The sequence below is a fragment of the Varanus komodoensis genome, unplaced genomic scaffold (assembly GCF_004798865.1).
Source record: "Varanus komodoensis strain SLA01 unplaced genomic scaffold, ASM479886v1 scaffold19, whole genome shotgun sequence".
NCBI classification, from domain to species: domain Eukaryota; kingdom Metazoa; phylum Chordata; class Lepidosauria; order Squamata; family Varanidae; genus Varanus; species Varanus komodoensis.
Genome location: NW_025335550.1, coordinates 13,840,905 through 13,855,218, shown reverse-complemented (window position 1 = coordinate 13,855,218; position 14,314 = coordinate 13,840,905). Strand labels below are relative to the sequence as shown.

At 42.9% G+C, this 14,314-nt stretch overlaps 1 protein-coding gene across 1 annotated transcript in view; it reads left to right on the top strand.

Annotated features, from left to right (window-relative positions):
• The window catches only part of FREM1 (FRAS1 related extracellular matrix 1), a 76,304-nt gene that overhangs the window by 56,870 nt on the left and 5,120 nt on the right, over positions 1 to 14,314 (top strand). Inside the window, exons 26-31 of the mRNA XM_044428113.1 lie at positions 1,001 to 1,145; positions 5,397 to 5,526; positions 7,425 to 7,497; positions 10,077 to 10,226; positions 11,648 to 11,877; positions 13,922 to 13,969. Of these exons, the coding sequence (XP_044284048.1) occupies positions 1,001 to 1,145; positions 5,397 to 5,526; positions 7,425 to 7,497; positions 10,077 to 10,226; positions 11,648 to 11,877; positions 13,922 to 13,969 (776 nt within the window). The remainder of the gene's footprint in view (positions 1 to 1,000; positions 1,146 to 5,396; positions 5,527 to 7,424; positions 7,498 to 10,076; positions 10,227 to 11,647; positions 11,878 to 13,921; positions 13,970 to 14,314) is intronic.

Here is a 14,314-nt window from a genome sequence, read left to right as displayed (position 1 = left end):
AGACAAACGCTGGCTCCCTCGGCTAGCAAACGGAAATGAGCACCGCCCCCTAGAGTCAGGCATGACTGGACTTAATGTCAAGGGGAAACCTTTACCTTTACTTTACCTTTAGGCTTGTTACAGAACAAGACCATTTTTGCTAGAAAAGTTGTCAGAAGAAGGACCCAAACAAACAGGCTGAAATAGAGTTTGTATGAAGTATGAAGAAATCAAGCTCCTGCTATTAAATTATTCTTTCAATACCCTCATTATATGACACTATTCTATTCTGCACACTCAAAGCAAGTCTCATATTGCAATTACCTCCTAAATGGCAAAAAAAAAAAAAAAATAGTCACATGGCTCTGTACAAGGGCAAGGCCTTTCAATCTGCTTTCCTCCTCCTCCACAGCAGTGTGGAGCACTTGCAAAACTATGGTGGCATGGGCCGTGGGAACTGGGCAGTGAAGAAGACTTTTGTACCTGCCTGTGTATGAGACGTATCTGAAGATTTTAGGTACTGTGGAAGGGAGCCATCATAAAACACTCAGGCTCAAACCAGTAGGAGAGCAGGTAGCTGAAGGTTTGCTGAAAGGTTCAGCACAGCCCTTTTCTTTTGGAGGACCACAAATTATGTGGGCTTGGGTGTCTGGGGCACACAGGAGGGGGGAAAGTTTAGGATGTAGCACTTGCTATCCATGTGGAATGTTTCGGGCTCAGCCCCTGGTATTTTGAGGTAGAGCAGGAGAAGCTAGCCTGGAGAGTTATTGTCAGTCAATGTTTATAATCCTGTGGTTTGTGCACCCCTCCTCTAGCCCCAACTTTTCCCTAACAACCTGTGATGTACCATGTGACAAGGGTTACCTCCAATACCCAAAGAACATAACATCAATTGAACATAATGAGGTTTTGGGAGCAGGGAACCCACCCCATTTTCCTCAGTGATTTCTAAATTAACTGGCCAGTAATTAATAGCATTTTGAGGGTGTTGTGTTTGTCCATGTCTCCCTTATTTCCTTAGGTGGATTTATTCAGGAAGAATTCAGCCAGAAGGATCTAAATAGCAAAATAATACTCTATGTCATTGACCCCTACTTGGAGGGGACTTCAGACAACCTGGAGATCCAAGTTACTGATCCTGAAGGAAACTCTGCTACGCCTCAAAAGTAACTTGGAGTGTTAACACTTCCCTACACTGTCCACGGCACCGGTTGCTTGTTTCTTTCTTCATGTCAAATTGTTTGCAGACGGTTCAGAGCAGGGGTGATGGAGGTTTAAAAAGCAGTCATTGTGGCATCACTGAAAGCAAAGAAACTTGGTGACTGGAGAGTTATTTCCTCTGCTGTCTCATAATAAATAATTGAGATAAATGATACTTTATACTGCTTTCAAAGTGCTTCACATATATTAGCCTGTTATAATCCGTAACGCAACCCTGTAATGTAGGGCTGGCCAAGGGCTTCTGTAAGGTCACCTAATGAAGACATGGCAGAGGAGAGATACCAACTGAGAACTTCTTGGTTCGTACCTCAGCCTCATAGGCATTATTCCAGAGGTGTGCAACTTATCGCCCTCCTGATGTTTTGGCCTGTAACTCCCTGTAACCTCTTGGGTACAACAGCCCCTGAAACAAACCATAGGTTGTTAGGAGTCCTTATTGCCCATGAACAAGTAACCCTTTAGGAAATAGTTCAGGTTCACATGACATGACAGTCCACTGTAGCTTGTTACCCATGCTTTTGTGTCAGGAGAACCCTGTTGCAGTCTGACGTGAGAGCATAAATAAGGCAATTATCTAACCAGGTCATCTACTATGTTCAGTTCTGGAACGTGTTTTTATTGCTGGAAATCAGTCCTGCAACATTTACAGTTAGGATGAGAAGAATGGTCTTGAGCATGCACAGTGTACTTTTTTCTGATCCCTCAAAATTTGAGATTAAAGATGAAAAATCAGGTGGATGCTGTCTGTAGCATTTGGAATGTCTATAAAAGAAAACTAGTCTGTTTCTTAAATATCCAGCAGTTACCAAAACCTGCACTGGTTTGTGGCCTGGCATTCATCAGACAATTTTTTTCACATTTGTGTACCCATTTGAACATAGGAAGACATTGCCGATAATGCTGTGCACACTTGCTTGGGAGTGAGGACATGGAACATGTGGCCCTCCAGGGGTTGTTGGACTGCAACAACCAGCATCCCTCACCACTGATGATGCTGGCTAAGACTAACAGGAGTTGTGATGCAACCACCTCTGGAGGGCCACATGTTCCTCACTCCTGCTGTACAGGATTATACCATCAGTTGCTCCCGTCTATCAAGCCTCCTCTATAATAATAGGCACACAGTGTTCATGGGACATGAGAAGGGCTGACAAGTACTTTGCTCATGATGAAATATAGCAGAAATAATATTGATAATGGCAATGACGAATGGTGTCCCTGTGTGCAGAAGAATGATTTTACTGTAAATTAACACCAAGGCAAATTCCATTGCTGAGCTACAATTAGGAAAGAAGCATTTGGATGTACCTTTTGGCAGCTAGAGGTCACTCTAGATCTGGATTGATAATATGTCCCAAATATATGGAATAATTTTCAGTGTAATAGTTAAGACATCAGGTAACAAAGAAGTATAATTGATATTTGAAACCATTCCTCTAATTGTACTTCTGTAGCAGTGATCTCTAAATGAACAAGATAGTACCAAAAACTGAAATAAATTACATTTTTATTTTAGCAGGTATAAAAACAGATTTACTAAAAATGTATATTTTGAGTCCTGTTGTGTTTTGAACTGCATTACCTTCATGTCTAGGAAGTAACTGGCTTGTCTAAAATTGCAGCATCCCTATTGTGGAAGATATATCAATGTTGTATATCCATCCAGGCTTCTATTTTCTTTTTTTGGAGATTCACTATTTAACAATGACTCTTTCCTACTTTTAACTGTTTTATATTATACCTTTGCAATAGTAACCCATTAGGAACTGTAGGCATATGCTAAAGAAATCAGTTTCTGGATTTTAAAAAAAAACAATCTCTAATATTTACAAAACAAATATACTTTCAGTCATATAAAAATACAGATAACATTCTATGCAATGTGTGGCTGGATTTTTTTCCCTTTCACTATTTTTATTTTATTTTGGTAGAATGAAATGATACTAAATTATACTGAAACAATGATATGAGAAGGTAGGAATACTTTGGGTTTTATTTAAGTACCACTGAGGCAACCTCCTGGAGGGAGAAAACGGAGAGGGATAACGAAAAACATGAGTACATCTACCTTGGTTTTGTGCACATAGTAAATTGTTTCAGTTCCATAATTGGCCGCTAGATGCCTCTAAATTCAGCCTCAAATAACTTGCAGGCTTTTGAATAAGGGTAGAAATTTTACACTGAATTGTTGAAATCTTGCATGCATTCTAGATGTGGGATGAAGGTGCTATTTATTTCTCCATTTTAATAATGCATAGGATGCAACCCAAGTGGTTTTATAAACAATAGTATACTAAGTTCCTGAGCAGTCAACCAGCGGCACTTAGGTCACAAGTGGCACGGGCCAAAAGTGATATGTGGCACTCCTGTATAAGAACAGGAAGGCCTGCAGGCTTGGCTATGGAAGAGATACAGGTGTCTTTCCAGGAGTCCTCCCTGCCTAAGACTGAGCCATAAAAGCTGGTGTTTCCAGAGCCCACAGGCGACTAAGCTGTAGCATATCAGGAGCGTCTGCCACAAGTCCTCCTCATGAGTAGGGCTTACTCACAAGGCATAATTTACCCATGAGAAGCTTTCCCTTACATATGGGCATGTCTCCTTATCAGCTTGGTCTGCCTCTTGAGACACCACCCTGTTTGGGAGGTGAATGGTTGCTAGGTGTCTGTCTCAGAGGCAGAGTTCCTCAACTCCTGTGGGGACGGACCAGCAACCATCGTCCTCAGGGTCCAGATTTTGCCTGGTCTTCTGGCATGGTCTGCTCTTTGATGCTGCTCATCTTGGCAAGCCTTAGCTCTTCCTCTGAAGAGGATTCCTCAGTGGGGGCGTGGCAAAGTTGAAGTAAGATTCAACTCTCAGACCTTTTCTATTCAGAATGGGGGAAGGTCCACCTCAGGCAACTAAATGTCTTTGGAAGGCCCTGTTTATGATAATTGTACTCTACCCTTACTCCAAGGCATTCAAACCAGCATAAATAATGTACTGTTTTTTGTTGCTGCTGCTTTTTCCTCACAGCCACATCATTATTCATTGTGCTTTGTGGCTGATGGTGAGTTGAATCTAGTTTTCCTTCATCCGTGCCATACCATCTGCATCAGATCATTGTTGTTTCACATCAGATTAGGGAGCCAAACCAAAACAGAATGTTCAAGTTGAACAATGAATATCAGAGTTTGACCAAGACACTCTGATGAACAGTTCTGTATGATGAGCCTGTCGTGACGACCAATGATCGCTTTCTTTGAATAATCAAGCTAATCAGGCAAAATATTGGCAGTTCAGCAACTTGAGCCCAGATTTCAGTGATGAGTTTTTATATTAAAGAGAAGAACATTTGCCCATTTATATATATGTGTGTGTGTGTGTGTATCTTAGCATCATTGAAATTGACTTTCAAAAGTCATGAGTTCTATAGATTAATCCATATTGCAATTAGCACCAGTTTTCTGATGTGGAAAGCACTTCTTGCTTGGTAACTGTGGAATGGCTGGATTATTGGGACTACAGGACCTATTTTGCAATAAACAAACACACAAGTAGGAATAGCCAGTTAGAAAGTTCTCCTCTTCTCTCTCCCAAGAATTGTGTGCTTATTAGACATTGTGAAATTACCCCTTCGTAAGGGGTGGGAGAGGGGAACTCTTTTGTGTCACTTACATGACAGGACAAAATAACTGAAATGAGGTGCTTCCTAATTCAGCCTGACCTCCTCCTCTGCATCTTAATCAGGTTTGCTCTTTGTTTCTGTAACTTAGCTCTAATTATTCTAGCTCGATCCCATGTTATATACAAGTTTGCAAGCAAACTGGAATGATTTGTGTTTGTGTGTATGAACTTGTATGTCCAAAATGACACTTAAAAGCATAGGAGTGGATTGTCACCACTCCCTGGTACAGGAAATTCATTCTGTGCATGCTCAGAGGCACTTTTATTTAAGTGAATACATTGCAATTCCAGGACTGAACTTAAATATAAAAGCACATTCAAGTTTAGCTCTGGTAAGCCTTTGCTCAAATTAAGCCCTGGTTAGTTTCCTCCTTAACACAATGACAGATTGATAGAAAAAGTGTGTTTGTGCAGACAACAAACAAGAAAGAAATTACATCTGTGTCTAATTTGCAGCCATGTGGGGTTCCTTTTGGAATTCCTGTTAAGATCTTTCTCATACCTCATTTTCTTTCTCTTCTCTATCCAAACAGATTGGAATTGAAATGGTCTAAAATTGAAATACAACAAGACAGTTATGAAGTGTGTGAAAATGTGGGGACACTGTCTTTGCAAATCACTCGACTGGGGCACACCATGGATTCTGCTTTTGTTGCAGTGAAGGTAGTATTATTGTAAAGGAATACTACTGGGTTGGAAAGAAAGCACGGTTTTCTTGTAGCAATTTTACTAGCATTCTGATTTGTACAGTTACAGTGTGCAGAGCTTCTGCACTCCTTTACTAATTTAACTGCATAATCCTATCCATGACCTCTTAGAAGCAGGACACACAGGTTTTAGTGAGTAAACGACTGCAGCCTAATTGCATTTCATATGCTATAAAGAAAAAGGAACTCTGGGAAATGTGAATAATTTGCCCTACAGATGAATGCCTTAAACTTTGCCTTTCTATAGACAGCCTGATTTCTCTAATGCTTGCTTTTTCAGGTGACACAAAACAGAATCACAGATTTCTGGGGCGTGAATGAGGTGGGGGGAGTCTTGTAGATCCTCAAGCTTCTATGAATGCCTTTATTAAAAAGATAGCTGCTGCTTTTCCTCCTTCCTTGTTCACACCACGTGTTTTTCAAATTTAGCGCCTCAAAGCAATTGTATGTTGAGATTTGCATTCAAGGGGAGTACAGAGCTGAGTTAAGCACTTCTCAGTGCCAAGGCTTCCATGCTTCAAAAATGTGTCTACTTTTCCTATGGCTTCCCTGCTAAATGCTGAGTTGCACAAGAAGCCATGTGAGGTGCTGTGGGAAATGTCGTTCTGCATTCAGTCCACTTTTGTGGAACAGGTTGCCTCTTCTTTCCTTGTATTGCACTGGTCAGCTAGAGAAGAGGCTACAGTGCAGCTGGAGGAGAACTCGCACAGAGCAGCGCCCTGGAATTTTGAGGGGACAAGCATCTATGCTGCATATATTTACTTTACCTTTTATCCTTACTTTCATAAGAAGATAGTTACCTTTTCCTGACACCTGTCTGCCCCTACGTAGGGCTTGACTTGAAGCCAAAACTTTTGGGAACAAACCACCAATAATAACATGACTTAGCACAAAATAATTTCTTTTACTTTAAGCATCGTGGGGGGGGGGGCAGGGGGGCTTTGTTTTGTGACTACCTGCCTTCTCTTTTCATTTTGGTTGCAATTTTTCCATATAGCTAAGCCAAGAATTGCATCTGTCTTGCATTCACACCTTTCCTCTGGGGCCTGACCTTGGATCTAACCTGGTTAATGAGAGTGGGCTGTGTAATTCTCCGTGTGCAGAATTTAACAGGGGTTTGTAACATAAGTGCCTGGGATTGGCAGCCAGCCTGGATTGGTCAGGTGTGGTAGCAATAGAAGAAGTTGAGTTAGTAGAGCAGTACTTCCTGCACTCCAGAGCCCTCAGACCCAAACCATAGAGTATGCACAGGTGTGGAGCATGTGAGCCTTTGGTGGACTGCTGTTTTCATTAGTCCAAGGCAACAGAGCCTATAATGAGCAAAGACTGCATGTTTCCCATCCCTGGACTGTGGAGATCTGAAGCTAGCTGATGTGTCTTTCATTTTTTGACATGGATCTCACTGCCACTGCCATGGCATTTTACTTGACTTGTTTCCCCAGTGTTCACATCTACTCTGTTTCCTCAGGAATGTGCCAAACCTGCATTCAGACTTCAGAGAAGGCTGTTGCTTGCTAGAGCTTTAAAGTGTAATCCTCCCATTAGTGCTTCTTAAATAAGCACAGGTCTCTATCCCTTGTAAGTATGAGTGAAGCTGACAGTCGGCCTTAGACATTTGATTCCCTTTTCAGTTTCTTCCATGGTAGATACTTTTATACTAGCACTTGCATTGCATCTTCTAATGGTCAGGATTCTGCCCTCTCCCCTTCTTGAACTGAAAGTATCAGCCAAAGCAAATTGAGAGTACCAGAAGATTCACAGGTTTAATTCAGACCGTAGGCCACCATTCTGCAAATAGTTATGTTACATCTTGCCTAACTTCACATAGTGTTTTCTAACAATTTTCTACTTTAGGTCACTGAAGTGACCGCTTCACCGGGAAAAGATTTTACTGTGTCCCCCTCCAAACTTGTTCAGTTTGATCCAGGTAAGTCCTGATTTAAATTGTATAACTTGAAAATGTGATTTTACTCAGAGAGGCTAACCGAGAAAAACAAACTGAAGCCCATGCAGCCAAACAAGGTACAGAGACAGGGTAACTTTTTGTTGGTCTGAGCTGGTGGTAAGTTTCAGCCATTTGTTTGTTTGTTTGTTTGGCATTTCATTCCTCCCTGAGGATCAACCCCCACCCCTGTCCTTGTTGGAAGATTCAACCTTGTCTTGGAAGTCAAAGTAGCTGCTTTGACAAGCAACCCAGGTTGTTATGCCAGCTATGAAGCCCTCTTGGATAGAGATGGTTTGCACATAGTTAGTTATCCATGCTCTGATAATACCCATTGGGTTACTACCACTCCTTATTATGGGTCTACCTTTGAAAACTGTACAGACATTTCAGCTGATACAAAATACTGCAGTCAGATGGCTAGGAAGTGTCTCACCAGTTTTGCAACAACTGTGCTGTGCAGCCCACAATCCAGAGTCACTTACGTTAACCAGTAAAACTCTGTACAAGTTGGGAACAACACATCTTAATGCCTGTTTCTGGAACATACATCTCCTTGGCTCCTTAGACCTACTTTGGAGACTCTTCTTTAGGTCCCCAACATCTGAAGTGAGTGTTGTTGACCCAGGATAGGGCTTTTTTGGTGGTGGCTCTCCATCTTTGGGATGCCTGTCAGTGACAGGATCACCTGGCTCTGGGTCTGCTGATTTTTCACTACCAAGCAATATCCTTTATATTGGTCTAGCCTTTTAAGTTGCTGTTTGTAACTAGGTTTTGACACTGGGTTTTATGAGATTTCAGGATATACCTCTTCTCTGGGTGGTTTTAAGATATCTCCCTCTTAATATGAAAGATTGGTTGTTTGAATTGTCTGCTTTTAATTATTAGCTGCTCTGGAAGACTTTTGGGGTTGAAGAATGGGGCACATATATACCTAGTTGTATCTAAATATGTGGGGTAGTATCACATTCTTACTGGAAATGTGCTGGAACCCGTTTCCATGAGGGGGCAAGTCATCAGAGCTCCCAGAAGGGAGCTCCACTCATATTTCCTGGCTCAGAAACAGCCATTTCTGGTGTTAATTTTTGAGGTAATGATCAGCCCAGAAAGTACAGCAGAACCAACAATGTGGCCGACTGAATATTATCCGCAGAATGTAGTTTTAGCTTAGGCTCATTTAAAAATTATACCATCCTAGACAGTAGGCTAACACTGCATTGGAAATTCATCTTTAATGTGTCCATTAAGCTGCTGAGAACCACTTCCATCTTGTGGGAGGTCCATATGGCTGCTACAACATAGATAAGTGGTGCACCGCAGGAATCTGCTCTTTGGCATGGAAAGTCTGTGCCTGCTTAGCACCTTTCTGGAGTCCTGGCATGGGCATGAAGCCTTTCCATGTGGTAGGTCCAATCCATGTGTTGAGCGCTTGCATTAGCATGGCAGCCTTGCAGAGCCCAGCTAGGCAGAAGAGCTGTTCAGCAGCAACTGGGCCAATGCACACACCAAACTGTACACAGAGTGGAACTTGTGGGCCTAGAGGGGCGGGAAACATTGTCCTGCACCAACCATCCCCAGCCCGATGCCCCCCAGGTATGTTGGAGTACAAATCCCAGGATTCCTGTCCATTGCTCATTCTGGCTGGGGCTGATGGGAGTTGAAGTGCAAAACATTGGAGGGGGGGGAACAGGTTGGCTGAGGTTCTCTTGCTCTGTTTACATCAGAACTGTAGCCTGTCAGCCTCCTCTCCCAGAATGTGGTCCCTCCTGAGAAGTTCAGATGCTCCGTATAAAGGCTTTCTTGGTTCGTTTGAAATTCCTCTGATCTTTTGGCCAGGCGAGAACATCCAAACTAGCTTTGAAATTTTCGCATCAGGTGAAATGCTGTGGCAATTAAGTTTGTTTGCCTCCCTCAAGATTCCTTGGACGTGTCGGCCAAACCAACCTGTCCAAATGTGCCTTGTTACTAGTGGCAACTCTGCCGCTTCTCTCCATAGTCCTCAATGGCCCTTCTCAGGCACAGGTGTGTGCGGCAGCTACCACTGCTCAGAGCCCATCCGATGCTAACGGATAATGCGGCTGAGAGACTGTTGTTGCATCAGGCACTTGACAGCCGTGTCTGAACCTGGGAAACAGAGTTGTCGTGGATCATTGATCATGACAATAGTGGATTGTCTGAAATTAAGATTTCGATATAAAGGTCTTCCTTAGTGTCTTGATTTTTTTTTCCATGAAGATGCAACTCATTACCCTTGAACTGCATGCCATTATTCCATATGCACACACGCACAAACACACACACACCCTGACCAAAAACAAACAAACAAACAAACAAACAAAGCAGGTCTTTGTTGTGGTGTGAATGGAATCTTCATTGCTCAGGAACAAATTTGGTCTCTAGTTAGTGTTATTTGGGAAAACCACAGGAGTCCAATCAGTGGGCAGGAACACAGTAGTATATACAAGCCAGTCTGCTGCAGCCGTAGACATGTTAATATATTTCTTCGACACCTAGGTTGATTGAAAAAGCAATTAAAGTGTAATTAAAATGTTTACTTCTGGTAGGAATGTCAACCAAGATGTGGAATATAGCAATTACCTATGACGGATTAGACGAAGACGACGAGGTCTTTGAAGTGGTTCTGATCTCCCCTGTGAATGCCGTTCTTGGCACCAGGACAAAAGCTGTAGTGAAAATTTTGGACTCAAAAGGAGGTATTCTCTTTTGATCTTCTTAATAAAATCTGGAGCGGTCTTGGCTGAGAACTCACTTATTTTTCAACACAGAAATGCTGTCGCTTACCTTTGGATCAAAATGCTTAATTTGCTTGCCTTTTCTTTAAAAAAAAACTCTCAAGAGTTTCAGACTCTTTCTTTTCTGCCATTCTGCATTCTGAATTCTTCTTCAGCTTATGACACAACCACCTCATGGACAAGTCTGATATTTGGTTTGTCTACCACTACCACTCCTTGGAAATCTCTTTTGGTGGAACTAAAAATAATTCCCCCTTCTCAGTTGATGGTATGCCACTTTTTCACTTCTTGGGCAGAGCTGTCAGGGCAATGGTCCCTAATTAGTTTTAGATTATTTCCAAATGCCCCAACGAGGCTAGTTGTTTTACAACAACAATAGTTGTGGTGGAACAGTTGTTCTACATACCTTATGAAAAATGATCAAATTATTATTCTTTTTAAAGGTACTGAGACCCCAAAGAGAGAATTTGGTTCTTTGGAAAATGCTAGAAGGCTTATCTAGCAAGGTAGGCCCATGCTTAGCAAGCAGCTGCTGTGAAGAGGGTTTTTGCTGGGTTAGTACCCAGCACATACACATTGTGATGTATATCTGGATACAAGAGGCAGCATCCAGTATGATGCTATTGCTAATGTAAAGAATGTTGCACTAGCCAAAGCAACCTCTACCACAATGGCAGTAGCATTTGCTGATACAATGAGTTTTCCATGGAGCCAGCGGTACTCAATCCACTCCACTGCTTGTATGTTGGTGGGGCAGCAGTCACTGGCGGTGGCCCAGGCAAGGAGTGGCAAGGGGTCTTTGCCAAGCATCACCTATTTTGGGATGGAGTTCAGCACCACGGAGAGCTCCTGTAAAGTTCAAAATGAAACTTGCAATGGATGAGCAGCCAAATGTGACTAACATAGGAGTCCCAGGCTCTACTGCCAATTAAATTAAAATAAAATAAATGCAAGTTTTATGAATTTCCATCCTTAAAGTGAGGGATCAATTAATGTGCAAATGTTGCACCTCAAGTGTGATGCTTCTCTCAAATAATTCCTTACACGCATGGGGCAAGAAGAGAACAGTGATTCTGTCCCATGGATGCATAAACTGGCTCACTGTGTGTTAGAATTTTAGGAACCAGATTATTTCCTTTTCCTTGATTTGAAAGTGATACTTCCTGTGCCCTGCACTTTCAGTAAACTTCTAAAATTGCTTCTCAGTTGGCAAGCAAAGCAGAGAAACAAGAGCTAGAAAAAAGGAAGATGGGCAAATCAACATCAGATGAAAAATCATCCTACTTCTAACAACAAGCTGTTTCAGTGCCCACATCAATGTGACCAGCTATCTGTTTTTATCTAAAAAGGATTGACCATCTGCCATTTTGTTTGCTTTTCAGGTCAGTGCAGCTCATTTCATTCCTCAAGCCAAAACAGTCACAACTTATGGATGAAAGGAACATTGCTTCCAGGCTCCTCTTCATCTTCCAGGCATGGCACTGTTCGCTTGGAAAGTATCCCAGTGCCTGCTTCCAAAGAAATGGTAGTGCGGAGAAGGGACAAGCTACCAGAATCCAACTTGATGGATCTTGAAAGGAGCAGGCTAAGGACCACTGGAAATGGCCAAACAGTAAGAATCACCTCCTGAACAGCAGGAGGAGAGGAAGTGTTCCAAATTGGTTATGCATTGCTTTCGTATGAAATGTCAGCCTATTTAATGAGAGGGCTTTGTCACTAAGCACTGATCAGGCAACACTTAACTGAAGTCAGGAAACAGGAGTGCCTAGTGCAGCAAGGCAAGGGTATGGCCACGAAGGAACCAAAGGTCAGTACCTGGTAAGGCGACAGAGCAAGGAAGATGTATCTTGGGGCAGGACAACCAGGTGGAACACAAGAATAGTGAGGCAGGAACTGGACTACACAACAGCAATGAAGAGACCTGTGTTGCTGAGGCAGAAGCTCCCTCCAGAAGCTTCTTACATAGCTCTCCCTGCCCTGACTCCGGAACCCTGGAGCTGCCAGATCTGGACGCAGGATCCCCAAAGCCCAGCATGGCTTATTTAAGCAATGTGTACCAGCAACGGTTTCGAATGTTCAACCCCAGTGAAGGGTTGCACTGGTTTGTTACGTGGTCCAAGCCTGAGTTGCAGAGCTTGCTTGAGGCTGAATAACCCTCATGGTCCGTTGTAGGGCTCTTCAAGGATTGTTTATCCCTCTGATATCTCCTGATGTCCAGGCTCCGACAACATAGCAAGCCATGTTCAATTCAGTGGGGGTGGGATATTCAAAAAGGCCATTGGTATGTGTTGCAAGCCATCGTGGCTTCAGTAAATCACGGGAGGCTGCAGTGATCGTGGAAACGAGCTCATTGTCTGCAGCTTCAGACAAGTAAAGGTCTTCATGAACAGAGAGGGGAGGGAAACATATTGTTATGAAAGCAGTGGAGGTGATGAATGAAATACTTTCCAGATGAATTGATGAAGGAACCTTTGTGTTTTCCATTTTGCTGTCTGTTGGGGTTGAAAAAATATTTTCCCCTGCACACGTTGCCCTTTTGTGGGAAGAAAGGATTTTCTCCAAACATATGATTTGAGCATTATTAATAGGCTTCCCTTGCAACAGGAAATTGCTCAAAGCACTGTGTAATATAAAGGCAATGAAGAACAAAGCAAACCAATTAGAGGCAGATTATAAACTCTGTGGGCTTGTTTGAACTTGGACTAATAATAATATTAAAATATCATCTGCAGACAGATTTTATAAACATCTATTTCAAGCTGGGCAAGTCAAAATGGATACTTCTTTTATATGTGTGGCTAAACATACCCACGTTTTATGCCCCAAGACTGGGGTCTTCAATGTGGATCCGATATCTCTTTTGGCACCTGCCAGACTCTGTCCCTCCTGACTGTGTGGTGTTTTAATTTCTGATTTTTTAAAAAGAAAAAGTATGACTAGGAAGGCTGACATACTGCAAAGTGCAGTGCTGTGCTCAAATGCCATATTTATTTGGCTCCAAAGGCATACTTTTGTGTTGGGAAGCACGGACCCTGACTCTTTCTTGTAGGTGGGTTCTTTGGCAAATCACTTTTATTTTTGTCTCACCGGTTTGCCTTCTGAGAAATGACTGTCCTGTGACTGGCCTTGCCAACTGTTGCATCCATTTTATGATCAGGCAAGCCCCCTCACTGCAGCCATTTTATGACAGCGCCCATGATGCACTCGCAATTTCAAATGCTTTCGTCCATCCACCTGATGAACGAATGAGGCCCCTGCTAAGCCTTTTTGCCACAACTCCATCACTTAAATTATCTAGTCTGTCTGTCTGCTTGCATGTTTGCAGCATGTACCGTCAGCCTGTTTGTGGCACGCTTTGAACTACATTGCCTAGACAGAGTGATCGATCAGGGGCTGGTGTGAGAACCTTGTGTTGCGGCCAGCAGTGGGACTGTGGGATCTGCAGGCCGTATGGTTCTGTTTGTCTACGTGCAAACCCTTTTGCCTGCGGATAGGTTGCTTCTCCTATCCCCTCTCCTAGGTGGTATCTCCTCCCATTCTGTACGTGAAGAAACAGTTAAAGAGTTAATTGCATCCAGGTGATTGCACCTCCACTGCCCTCACTTTTTGCTTCCGTTACAGAGATACACTGTGAGCATGTCACCTTTTCCTTACAGGTCCATCCTTCTTCCAAGTTTAGAAATGGGACCGGTGTGTTTTTTAAAGTAAGAACATTGCTGAGCAGCTGCTTACACGTTTCTGTTGTCTGAGCTATGTTGTGTCATATCTTTACTACATCTACCATCTGATTAGCAAGGCTGACTTTGTTTGTCCACTGAACCACCTCCTGTCTCAGTCCCCCTTCTGCTTCCATGTTAAATGTGATGGTGGCACACAAGCCACCGAGCAGGGCGGGGTGCTAACAAACAGGAGAGGGGCTAGGAGCGCAGGTCTGCTTTTAAGAGCAAAAGGGGTCTCTAAGAGAGCAGAACGTGATAGGCTTCCCTTGCCCACGTCTCTCTCACCACCCAGACACCCCTGGGCACTTCCTCCTAACCAGATGGCGATAT